The sequence below is a fragment of the Ctenopharyngodon idella genome, chromosome 3, assembly GCF_019924925.1.
Source record: "Ctenopharyngodon idella isolate HZGC_01 chromosome 3, HZGC01, whole genome shotgun sequence".
Taxonomy (NCBI): domain Eukaryota; kingdom Metazoa; phylum Chordata; class Actinopteri; order Cypriniformes; family Xenocyprididae; genus Ctenopharyngodon; species Ctenopharyngodon idella.
The window spans coordinates 46,429,078-46,442,991 of NC_067222.1; the positions used below are offsets into that span (position 1 = coordinate 46,429,078).

Below are 13,914 nucleotides of genomic sequence, written 5' to 3' on the forward strand. Positions count from 1 at the left end.
CATGCTAGTTGATTAGCTGAATCAACTCCACAGCAACTACATAAATTTATCCACTAACCATTCAGAAATGTCTTCTTGAGGAACTTCTTCCTGAGTGTCTCCATCAGTGTCCGACTCCGGTTTGAACAATGTAAGGCTGAACACCACTACTGGCAATCCTCATTTTGGCTGCGTGAGATTCTCCAGTTTTGTTGTTGTTGAGCAACTGAAGCATGAGCTGTTAAAGCTCTGCCCTCTTTTGGAAAGCGGGCCAGGAGCAGCAGCTAATTTGCAATTGGACCCAGGGGCAAATTTTATAAGCTATAATAAATGATTCTGACATTCTGGGGACACCTGAGACTTATATTACATCTTGTAAAAGGGGCATTATACTGTAGATCTCCTTTAAATGTATTTATTCACCTCATTCTATCATTTGGGAGTGGAACTGCATTTCATTTTTTCCATATATTTATTCCTTAAAAGCACTTAAGTAATTGTTAATGGAACCCCTACGTAACCAGAATAATTAGGAGGCATCAGAATCTTTATATATTTTTCCCATGATCCCTTCTTGAGTCAATACTGTGGGAAGTGTGTGGATAAATGAAGGCTAAATGTGGTTTAGCTTAATAAACCATAGCCAGCTGAAAAATGATGAACTTATGAACCACATTTACTATATTTGTTGATGAGCGCTGGCACAGATTGAAGATTGTGCTCAATATGTCTTAAAGTGCTCCTATTATGCTATTTTAAAGGCTCCTAATCTTGTTTTGAAGGTCTCCTACAACAGATTTACATGCATTCAAGGTCAAAAACACTTTAATTTTCCATTATATACATTGCAGCATCACAGTGTCAGACAGTGTCAAAAACGGTTATATAAAGGATTCAGTCTCTCTAAACCCCTCCTTTCCGAGAACCTCCTTCTCTGATTGGTCAGATGGCCCAGTCTTTTGTGATTGGTCTACCACTTACTGCACGTTGGAAACCATACAGCCATTACCATATCTGAATTTCAGCTCCGGATGTTCCTTAGCACTTGATACACAGTGAAACGAATAGTAATGACAGTGTCGGTTTTACCGTATCAATCTCATCCTTTGGAAGTTCATGCAGGAAGTGGATTCACAGTGCAGAAAACAATGTCTTCTCAACATGTCGACAACATGAACCAATCTCCTCCAGTCTCAGCTACAACTACAGTGTCTGAAGGTCAAAGTAGACTTTCACGGGCAGCCAATGAAGAATATAGGCTGAGATATGCAAAATATGTTACAAACCTACGAAGGTTCATTTACGAAGTGAGACTGTAATTACTGTCGACTTGTTTCAGGCAGTTCAGAATCGCTTCTTTCTTTTAGGACACAATAACTACCTTTATCTGCACTTTGATCTTTAAAACTTTGCAGACCTTACATTCACAAACAGCTATTTTACACACTACATGAAAGGTAATATCCAAAAAAGCACAATAGGGGCACTTTAAACCCCATTACCTTCATGATGTTGAAGAAACAGAACATGGATATTATCCATTTTGTCATACATTTATTTATACACATTATCCTTCACAAAGAACAGAGGGACAAAGAAAAACAAAGAAGAGTGAAAGGACTTTTTCAAACTAAAACACTGTCTGGGAATTCATAATTTAATAATAATAATAATAATAATATTTATAATTCCTGATAAAATCTATAATAAGAAATGGCTGGGTGGAATGTTCATATAAGATACTTAATATGTCAAGTGAATGCTGGAATGCCACCTCACATGCAGAAATCACAACCAAACACGTGAACTTTACATTCTCAAATACTCTCAATGTGAGACACCTGTGTTAACCTGCATCCTGCAAGACAAACACTTTAATACTTTCTGCATCGCTTAATAAGAGGACCGGCTCTATTTCCACTCGTATCGACATGAATCCATTTACTTCATGGGATGAAGAAATAAACACATGGAATATCTACTTAATCCTGTTTTTTTGTTTTTCTTCCATACACAGGGGCTTGCACATCAAAGGTCTATTAAAATTCAAAAATATCAGAGAGGAATCAGTGGTGAAATTCAACAGTGTTGCACCTGATAACTACAGTGTTACACCAAGGGCTTGGCACAAGACTAGAGCCCAAACCGAGCCATCTAATGTTTCTGAGGTACTGATTACAAGGAGAATCCATAAAATGATGTCTGAAGTTACTGAATTTCCATCTTCTGTTGTCGTATAGGTAAGTCAGACAGAATTTGCTCAGTAGTGGCTGGAATCTATATGGAAGTCTAGTTCTTCATCCACTGACTGAAACTAAACAGGAACGAAAGCAACAACACAATGGAAGATAGTTAAGGTGGGACAGGTATCGTACTCGGTGTCACAATCGTTCCATGCTATAGGACTCCGGATTCCTGGAATCATGCAACACGTTTCGCATGCGCTGATTTGCCGACACCCCACATGCACACAGCAGCTGCAGTACAAACACACATACTGTATGTAGGAGCACTGAGTACATCCACATAGCCCAGTCAGTCTACATACAGCTCCTACTATCAGCATAGAAAACATAGCAGAATTACATATAACAAAGGTTTGCAGATACCAAAGCTATATCTCAGTATTAGCCAAACTAGTCTTTTTGGATCATCTAAACATAGAAACCATCTAAGTTAGTAAAAGCACATTCAGTTCTCAGTATAAAATCTGCAAGATAATGTATGCCTTCTCTGTATTTACAAAAATCTTGGTATATAGTGTACCTTTAGTGTAAGAGTAAACATAGCGCTCTACGTAAAAGTACTCACAGAGCAAAAATGCATGATGATCATAAACTAAGACCTAAAAAGATAGAAAATATTGGATATACAGTATACTGGAAAGCTCTCTTTGATAAGAACTTCAGAACATGTAGTTTAACACAACGAGTATTCATCACCAAAGGACATAAACACTACCAGAAAAAGGGTTATATTAGAGGTTATACATAACTGACCTCCCATCCCCCTCAAACATAAGTCACAAAATCATGTTGGGCATTATGGGGTCACAGATTGTAATGATTTAAATGGAAAGAAATACTGCATTTAAAGACCATTAGGAATTTTTGTATTGTGGCATAAATGTTAGGACAGTTATGCACATTTTCTCCTCAAATCAACATTAACATTAATGTTTTTTTTAAACCTTTTTCTGTAGTTATTCTCAGTGATGATTTTCATCAGATTTTGATTATTGTCATGAAGTATTACAGTAAAAAGCAGCACAAACAACAAAAACTACCATGATTTGAACCTAATAATGTACAATAAATTTTACAGTAAAAATCTTTATTTTGCATTTTGCCACATTTCAGTAAGGAGAATTTGCATTTAGGGGAAATAAGCTTAAAGGGGCTACATGTAGAATTCAGAAACTCTTGTTATTAGTGACACCGGTGGCTGTTAAGTGAACTGCATCCAGCAATTTACTGTTCGCACTCGTGCACACGTAACGTACAAGAGACTGACCTTGATTCAAGGCTCACGGTGAAGTTCTTTTTGTTCTTTGCTAAGAAGTAAAATACCTTTGCAGCGATATACTGTTAACAAACATCCAGACGCAATCCACGCTGCTGAGAGTGACGTTTATATATGTAAATATGTGCTGCACGCTTTCCTCTCAATAACAAAATAAACACACAACAAAAATGATAGCAGTGCGAAAGCAGCAGTTCAGAAAGCATCTGATCATAGTGATGTAGATATGTTACACCATATTGAATGATGAGGTCATTAAAATTACACTAATGATAGTTTGATTTTAAAGTATATTTGAGACTATAGACTATATAGATCTGGCTATGTGAGACTACAGTTTCAATTAATCCCTTTTCTTTGCATGACACATTGACATTACAGTACAGAATTGCTCTTTTGGCTTTATCCTGAACATTGTATAAGCATTCGTTTCATGTGTCGTTCACATAAAAATCTTTCATAGACAACCTAAGAACTCGGGGAAGTTCTCATTTTTAAGTTTCATTACAAAATGTTTACACACTGACAATAAAAAAGTGATTAGTACATGAAAATTCTTATATATAGCCCCTTTAACAGTGAGTGCTGAAAATGTCACAATGCAAAAAAATCTTAATGGTTCTAAAAACAGGCTTCGTTTTCTTTAAGCAAAGAATTTCTTGGGTGAAATATGTCCTGGGTTTAGTTTTGACAGGTTTTGGAGACCCAACCCCCTACAGTAAGCATTTACATGTTCTTTATGTTGTAGCAGTGCTAGTTCTCTTTAGCATAATATGCTAGATTTAAACCAAAGACCATTTACATTTCTAACTGAAGCGACTCGATATGTTGCAATGGTTACTCATTACCAGGCCCAGGAAGAATCTGCAGACTTTTTTGCTGTGACTGTGAGGGAAAAACTGTGGTATGGGCTTAAACATCGTTAAATGTGCTAAATGAAGCATTTAATAAAAATGAACATGCAAGTGGTGAGGGACGTGCAGGACAGATGTTCCAATTCTCTTTGAGTTCTGTGGGCCTGCGTATTACCAATGAGGAATCGCTCATTTAGAGCGAGAGAAAAAGTTCTGTATATGTTGACTATGTAGAAACCAGACGAGCAGGCAGTGACGGGAATGGAAGTTGTCATGCTAAAACTCGAGGAGCGATAAGGGTTCAAGTTTCAGCCCAAGATAAGGGACACCACCATCTAGTAGGAAATCAATATGCATATATAGAGCTGGATATAAAAATCTTTTGATGCAGTTATATTTTGGCACTCCTATAACAAGATTTAGATTTACAAATATATAATTCAAGAACATTAGAAATGGCAGTAGAGGACATAAGGAATAGGACACAAAAACCTGTTTCATGTCAGCATGCTTCACACACAATAATCTGAGGACTGGAAAAGGGGATCGTTCACCATCTCCACCATCAAAAATATCTGTAGGTTTTGTAAAATATACTGGGCCTGCACATGACTTCTATCTGCATACAAGCATTAGATAAACTGTCATTACTACAGTATTGTTCTGTTTAAAAGCCTAGAGAGCTGCCTACTGCCTACACAAGCAGCATTCTAACCGAGATGGAACCTCATAAAATAATGATTTGTTGGGAACAAGTCTGCACTCTTAAAAATAAAAGTTCCATAGAACTTTTTAGGTGATGCCATAGAAGAACCATTTTTGTTTTAAAAAGTTCTTTTTTTTTCTTAGAACATTTAAAAATCTAAAGATCCTTTTGTGTAATGGAACGGTCCTATGGATGTTAAAGATTCTTCATAGAACCATCAGTGCCAATAAAGGACAATTATTTTTAAGAGTGTCTAGTGCCTATAAATGCTCACCAGGCTTTGGAACAGATCGTACATCATCTCCATTAGATATTGCCCTCGAAGTCTGAATGTGGATACATCTCCATTCAGCCATCAAAACCGCTTCTCCAGCCCCCCCTCAGTTCAGATATGTTCAGATAAAGGGTATTCAACTGTCTACAAAGATTTGGTGAGTTCATAAATAACATGGATGCGGTTGTTAGTTTGAGCCTCTTCTTCATCGGGCCGTCTCATACCACGCTGTGAAGCGACGATGGGTGAATGAACTCTGGGTTTATGAAAGAGAATCCAGCAAATTCGCTCTGGTCGATGTTGGCGATGACCAGTTGGTCTGGAGGGGTCAGCATGGGCTGCGTGCGGGTGAAGAATTTGTCGAAGTTCTCTGCTGCTTTGCCGCACTGTGAAAGGAAGGGGAGAAAAAAGACGTGGGTTATTTTTAGATTCAATTGAAAAGCTGCAGTGTTTCTGAGAGAAAACTCATTCATGTAGGACTTCACAGACGTCATGTACACTTATATGTCCAGTAAATTGAGGATATTATAAAAGTGATTGAAAGGGGAATATTCAGGGTTGTGTTAAAGATTGAAATGGCTGCAGTCCAGCACTAGCGCCTGTGGCGTACCAATGGGGTCCTTTGAGGGGGCTCTTTTAACCCCAGGGTCTGCAAACACACATGGGTAGCCACAGGTTGAGATTAATCAGGTTATACCCATAAAAAAACTTCAACACCCATACAGTGAGTGAAGATCAACGCACAGGGTGGTTGGTTTTGAAACATGAAAAGACTCTTAAAATAGTCCAGGCTTTTATCATGTGAACTCCTCTATTAAGCCAAGCTGACTTAGGTGGACTAAGGTCATTTTCTGATCTGTAGATTGTTTGGTTTAATCCAAAACAGGGTCTTAAATTGTTACAATGTTGCATTTTTTTTCTTGGTTTGATTTGCTTTCACTAGAAAACATTTCAAAATGTACCAAAATGTGTCCTATTATTGGTCAGAGTGCACCAGAATCACCACAACCAAACCTCTCCAGAGTTTTTAGGCGATCTCGGACCAATTGTTTTGGTGTGGATATGATCGATTGTCGTGTTCATAGATGCCTAAATTAACCAAACTAAGAGAGAAAACGAGCCAGGATTCAAAACAAATGCTCCAAACGAGCCAGGTGTGAAAACATCCTGCAAGTGCGAGTGGTAATCACCAAAACGTATTGCCCTGAACAGTGATTAACAGATACTTCATTTTTTAATATGATCACCCCTGGCTTCTTCCATTAAACTGGGATCACCTTTTTCAGATGCATGAAAAGGTTTGCACAGCTTTCTGTTCTCCGTAAACTCTCTGGGCTGAACCAGTGAGCTTCTTTTGGGGAACTTCTGAAGCCTGAGAACTGCAGGGCACGGGAAAACCCATTAACTGTTAAAAGGACAAGATCGCAGCGGACATTCAAACGGATTTTTTTATTATGAACATAGGACTGACCTGAAGGAAAATGCTAAATTTGAATGCAGGTAATTCACTCCATATCTCTCTCATAATATTCTTCTACATAATGCAGTAAGCTTCAATGAATAAAATCAATTGAGAACAAACATGTTTACGTTGCTAAGAGTGGTTGCTAAGACATACACATTGAGTGGTGCAGTGATACTTATGTAATGCGGTCAGCTGTATGTTTTCAGGAATTTTACCAGGGCTTTGAATGTGGCTCAACCAATCAGAATCAAGGGCCGCAACTATCCGTTTTATAAAATTACTTTTACACCAATAAAAAATATTTTAAAGCACAAAAAATAGACACACAAGACAACAACAACAACACCGTTCTATTACATTGGAGTTTGCAGCACTACTGTTGACAGTCCCTTCTGATGACAGAGTTCTGCTAAGGTACAAGTTCTGAGAACCTTACTTCTTCTCACTACTGCTTCCTGATGGTTTAGAGGACATTTACTCTGTCAATTCAAAGAATAGTACAACTGCGAGCGTGTCAAGTATTAATGCCTCGTCTGTCTGGGGAAGTGTGCGCGCAGTCAGGCCAAGCCAAGCGAAAGTATGAACAAGGCTTCAGGAGGAGCTCATCATCTCCTGATTTCTCTTGAGTTATTACACCTAAAATGAACATAAAGTAAAAAAGACCCTGTATACTTTTATAATACACAGTCCTGATCTTATTATGCATGTGTCATCAGTGCACATTATTCTGAAGGAAAAAAAAAAAAAAATGTTTGTCTTCAGTCCATAATCCACCTGCTCTGAAATGACTTTCCCTTTTCAGCTGACATCTCCGAAACCTCTTATTTCTAGGCCCATCTCCTCCATCCACCTGTCATATAGAGCCAATTTTGCACCATCCAATAAATACTGATAGATAAGATCAAGTCTCACTGCACTGTAAACTAAAACGGGACAGATTTCATATTTACTTTGAGGACAGACTGATCTTGTGTCAACGTCCTCATTGGCTGGTCAAGGCTATAAACAGTACATTGAGCTGTAACAGTGTGAGCTCTCAACCCCCCATTACTTCATTAGGCAGTTCATCAAAGCCTCCCTCTGCCAATGTTCAGCATCCTGTCAGGCACTGAACAAGTGAAAGAAAGAAAATTATTCATTCATCTCAATGATCTGATAGATCAGCAGACCTGAGAATGGGTACATTCAGTGAATGATTTAAGAATCCGAGCCACCAACAAAAAAAGAAGAATTTTTTACTTAAGGAACATAGTTAGCATGCTAATGTGTACTATTGCTCACTAACAGGTTGATAGCTATCTAGCCAGCTAGCACTATCTTATTCAGTTAGTAATGAAACCCTGAAAATGAAACCCTGTCACAAAGGGCTGGGAAATCCAATTCTTTTCCGTGAGCCGGTTCTTTCTGATGGTTCGTTTCAATGAACTGGTTAAAAAAATACCATTGACTGGAGAGAGAACTGCTATCAGTGTACTGGTGACTCGAGAACTATTGTGACCATTAAGGGTTAGTTCACCCAAAAATAAATATTCTGTCATTAATTACTCACCCTCATGTCGTTCCACACCCGTAAGACCTTCGGGTTCATCTTCGGAACACAAATTAAGATATTTTTGAAGAAATACGATGGCTCATTGAGGCCTCTATTGAGAGCAAAGCCACGTCTCCTCTCAAGATCCAGAAAGGTACTAAAGACGTATTTAAAATGTGCCTACAGTGTTCATGTGAGTACAGTGGTTCAACCTTAATATTATAAAGCAACGAGAATACTTTTTGTGCACCAAAAAAACAAAATAACGACTTTTCAACAATATCTTGTGATGGCCAATTTCAAAACACTGCTTCGAATCTTTTGTTTCGAATCAGCGGTTCGGATCGCGTATCAAACTTCCAAACTGCTGAAATCACAAGACTTTGGCGATCCGAACCACTGATTCGAAACAAAAGATTTGTAAAGCTTCGAAGCTTCATGAAGCAGTGTCTTGAAATCGCCCATCACTAGATATTGTTGAATAAAGTCGCTATTTTGTAATTTTTGGCCCACAAAAAATATTTTCGTCGCTTCATAATACTAAGGTTGAACCACTGTAGTCACATGAACTGTTTTAAATATGTCTTTAGTAGCTTTATGGATCTTGAGAGGAGACGGTGACTGCTCTCAATAAAGGCCTCACTGAGCCATCGGATTTCATCAAAAATATCTTAATTTATGTTCTGAAGATGAACGAAGGTCTTACGGGTGTGGAACGACATGAGGGTGAGTAATAAATGACTGAATTTTCATTTTTGGGTGAACTAAGTCATTAGCTGACTCTTGACTGGAGAGAGAACTGGTGATTCGAGAACTGTTGTGACCATTAACCGACTCTTAACTGCTATAAGTACTGCTGTTGACTCGAGAACTACTTCCATCGGATCACTGTTATAATATTTCCAATATGTTTTATCTGTTATATGTTATGCTTTTCAGCAAAAGACATTAGAAACGTACTTTTTTCCATCTTTATGAAACCCTCGGCAGACAGTTCACAGCATGTCAGACATGTCCGAAAGACTGTTCTCAGTTCAGTGTACTGTTAGACTAACTGGAGCACTGAATGCGTTGTCAAAAACTTGCATCATATGATCATATACTCTTAGATGTTGGATTATTTAGAGTCGGAGTGACTGTCAGGCACAAATTTGTGACGCTGTTTGAGAATGTTCGTTGGAACTATGGTTTCAGGAAACTCCAAATCATTGAACTATGTTGGTAACAACGGAAACTGCGAGCATAGTTGGTTGACGCACTACTGACTGATAAAACCAGACGGCCTGACACTAGGAAGTAACATAGCAGCTAGCCATTGGTGGATTCACCAGCTGTAGCCATCTTATGGAGAGGATCATGTAAGGCTAAGACTATGACACATCATACTATTATCAAAGAACAGGAGTTGTGCAAGTAACCGAACGATATCCAGTGGAGTCTACTGTGACCTGAGAAAATGAGTTGTCATCCAACACCAGCAGTGTTGGCAAAGGTGACAGACATGCACACACATCATATTCACACTCACCACTTTGGGTTTGAAAGGAGGCTGGATCTCTCTGTTGGCCAGCCGCTCCCAGTCAATTCTGCGGAAGAAAGCTTGCTCTTTTATATCCCTCTCACCCTCCGGACCGCAACCAAGACGCTTAGATGGATGCTTCGTCATCAGCTGTGTGTGTGTGTGTGTGGACGAGAAGACAGAGATTATTAAACCTGAGACCATCTACCTCAGACTCAATCATGAAAGAAAAATAGGAAGGCTAAATTTAAAGTATAAAACATTTATATTATATTATATAATTTATTTGTCATTATATAGAAACCCGAAGCAGGTCCCTCTGGGCTCAGGTTGGGTAACAGACCCCTATAAAATATACTAGTACAACACAAACTTTTCCCAGTTTGGCTAATGTTCCTAACTATCTAACATTAAAGCTTTATTATCACTTTTTTATAATTACATTGTGACCAAATGATCAAATATAAATCATTTAAAGTTTAACGATATATGAAACAATTCTACATTAACTAATGATACACATTATCATGATGTTGAGGGCCATTATCATAAAGTTTTATCACTGCCTTTTATATCACCACCATGAATCATATTAATTTTTACTGGCCTCATAGGGGAACATAATCAAACAGAATGGTGGAAAGACAAATGAAATGAAATATTATTATCTTCCACTCAGCTATTATAGCAGGTGATATTTCCATGACTTGAGCTGACAGCAATATTAAAGTACGCCAGTTATTAATCCAAGATGAAAATGTAATTTCATCATAGCCTCTGCATTATTCTTTTCTCATTCAGTGAGCAACAGCATACAGAAATGTGGAAGAATAAAGGAGCTGGTGCTGAAGTTTCAGGACTCACCCCTTTACAGATGGACACGGCCTCTTTCGACAGGGATTTGGGGTAGGACACATTGTGCTCCATTATGGACTGAAACAGCTCGTCCTCGTCCTCGCCGTCAAATGGAGGCTGTTAGAAAATGCAGCGTGATTACATTTCCATGTATGTTCTAGGATAAAAACATATCAACCAAATAATAAACAAGTGCAAACAGTGTCTTGAATGTTTCAAGTTTTATTCTAAATTTTGGTAAACAGTTATCCTGAGAGATCACAATAAATGTATCAACCTGTTTAAATTTTCTTAGCCTTAACTAACACTGCTATTTTTAAAGGGGACCTATTATGTCCCTTTTTTCAAGATGTAATTTAAGTCTCTGGTGTCCCCAGAATGTGTCTGTGAAGTTTCAGCTCAAAACACAGATAATTTATTATACCATGTTGTAAATACCAATTTTGAGTGCATGCAAAAACATGCTGTTTTCGAGCATGTATCTTTAAATGCAAATGAGCTGCTGCTCCCCGCCCCCTTTCCAGAAGAGGGTGGAGCCTGTACAGCTTGTGCCTTGAATACTCTGGCAAAAACTAACACATCCGTTTGGTTTTGATTATCATCTGTATCGCGTTCACGCTCACATGACATTGCAGCTCTTCGTCATCATGAAAATGTATTATTTTCTTGCGTTTAAACAGTTTAAACTTCTGATATATGGTTTTCTGAGCGAACACATCTGAAGCACGCGTACAGAATGCTGGCTGTTGAACGGCGCGTCCCGTGTGTATTAAACTAAGTTCTCTTTCACATCTTATTGTGTTTAAACTGTCAAATACGCACAAGGTTATTTAAAAAACACACACAGTTGGTTATGTCTGTGAACATAAACAACAGGGATAGAAATCGCATGTGTATATTAGATCTATGGTGCATTTCCTTCAAAAACAAAACTAACCCACTGCGTTTTCAGTGGCTCAGATGTCGGGAGTAAATGAAGACAGTTATGTTCACCCTTACATCCAACAACAAAAGTGAGATGGATTCTGTGGTACAGCTTGAGCTCAAATTCTCTTTCTCTCCCATTCTTTACAGCTGAATCTCAGTCCGTCTCAAGTCTCCGGAAGTCTCCGTCTCCGGAAGTACTGACAGCCGCAACCTCCTCATGCTGATGGGTCATTAGCAGACACCCACAGAACTCAATACAATAGTTTCTGAAGAGGACCAATGCACATTTATGTCATGATTCCTGAGTCCTTTTACAGTCTTTTTTTTTTGTATCCTCATAGCAGTGGGATGATATTACATAAGCAGGAATCATTCCAGGATGGGGGTGTCTAAGACAAAACCATCTAAAGTGAAACACACCAACTGTAAAACAAGATTCTTCTGTTGGGTAATTAGACCCGGGAGTCAGTGAGAGGAAGCTGAGATGTAAACGACGTAACCTTGGTAACCATTCTGGCATAAAGTATAGATGACACAGGAAGTGCGTTTCACACTGAGGCCTGGGAAGCCGTCTGTATAAATGAATCTCATTAAAATGAACAGAGAATATTCCAGAAGAGACAAATAAAGCTGTTTATTCATCATGACCATCATGCAAATCATGCAAATGTATGAAACCAATGCTGCAATTACAAACATGTTTTTGTTGTTTTTCCATAGTACCACCGCTACATTCTCTGAAATACAACATGATCTCATGAGAATTTGTATGTATTTTGAATTGAAACTAAACAATGAAACAAAAATTGTCATTGCCCATTACATTTTATTCTTTTTATACTCTGGTAGGGGAGGGGCTAAGGGATCTAAAATCTGTAAAATATTTAAAAAAATAATGTAAATAAAAACTTATTTATGTAAATATGTAAATATTTTCTGTTTCTATAGCTGTGAATATGTAATAATGTTTACGCTTTAGATGTTGTTCAAACATCCATATTGTATCTATCAAAAAAATCTATACAAAAAAGTGTTTATGAGTCTGTAAATGTTACTACTAAATGTTACTGTACTAATACCTATGTATAAACAATGATATCAAGCTGTTGAATTCATAAGATTTGTAAATAATAATGTAATAAAATATAAGGTATTATATAAAATGTATTAAAATAAATAATTTTGTTCAATAAAAATCTCCTTAGAAGCTTCCAGATTCTTTCTTAGAATTGGAACTGTAATAAAAGTTATGAATGCACATATAACAGAACAAAGATCTAAGGTATCAATGCATTATTCTAAGAAATATTAATTAATGTGAAAATATACTTATTATTTAGCAATTTTATTACACAAGTCTCCAGCAAAGATGCTATACTTTCAAAACAGTGTACCTTTTATTTTTTTTATGCAATGTTTTGCCTCAGACTTTCTGTAACAAGCAGTAGCAGGAGAAAGCAGGCAGAGGCAAGGATCTAAGTGCAGGGTTTTTAATAAAGTAACAAAATAAATAACCGAAAACACAAGAAACAAAGAAACAGAAGCACGAGCAGAACTGGAACCATTACAAACAACAACTGACAAAGCAACAAGAGAAACATAAGGGCTATAGATATACACAAGGGGAAACAAGCTTAACAAGGTAAAAAGTTAACAAGACACAATCAAGGGAAAAACTACTATTTGACTACAAAAAGGCACATGGGATGGAAAACAGGAACTATGACAAAAGTCCATAGACAAACAAAGAGAACATACACTGAAAGTGCACTATATTTGGGTCTTTAGCGACCCGGATCTATATGGATGGATGGATCTCTAATTGATGCAATAGTGTAAAACTCTCTTGATATTTTAATAACAATTATAAAATAATAAAATTAAGCATATTTTGTTACCTACTGGAACTTGTAAGGGTTCAATTTGAGCAGATGCTTTTTACCATCATCACTGTCATCGTCACGAGTACTCATATGCCAGTACATTCAGCATCTGGCTCATATTCGCCATCTCAAACATATTCTCAAAACTATCGTTTTCACCTATTCGAACCGCCCACTCTAAGCAGGACTCAAACCCGGGTCTGCTGGCATGGGAGTCGGGCGCTCTAACAAGGAGGCTAAAGACCGCAGTCTCTAGCCTCAGTCACTAGAGCGCCTCTTGAGTTCAAGGAAGGGAGGTTTACACACACAGCTCTTACTAGCCTATGTCTGTAACACCCATCCCCTAAACCTCACTCCCATCTGGGTCACGGCACCAATGTAACCCCTCCTGTTCAAACC

The 13,914-nt window shown here is 37.9% G+C and overlaps 1 protein-coding gene across 2 annotated transcripts in view; it reads right to left on the minus strand.

Moving 5' to 3' along the window:
* Window positions 1-1,511: 1,511 nt before the first annotated feature.
* prkcab (protein kinase C, alpha, b) overlaps window positions 1,512-13,914 on the minus strand; it is a 186,318-nt gene continuing 173,915 nt past the window's right edge. For both annotated transcript variants that reach the window (XM_051887145.1, XM_051887146.1), the window contains 3 exons: window positions 10,715-10,822; window positions 9,860-10,000; window positions 1,512-5,721 (listed from right to left, as the gene is read on the minus strand). In XM_051887145.1, the coding sequence (XP_051743105.1) occupies window positions 5,554-5,721; window positions 9,860-10,000; window positions 10,715-10,822 (417 nt within the window). In that variant the 3' untranslated portion in view covers window positions 1,512-5,553. The remainder of the gene's footprint in view (window positions 5,722-9,859; window positions 10,001-10,714; window positions 10,823-13,914) is intronic.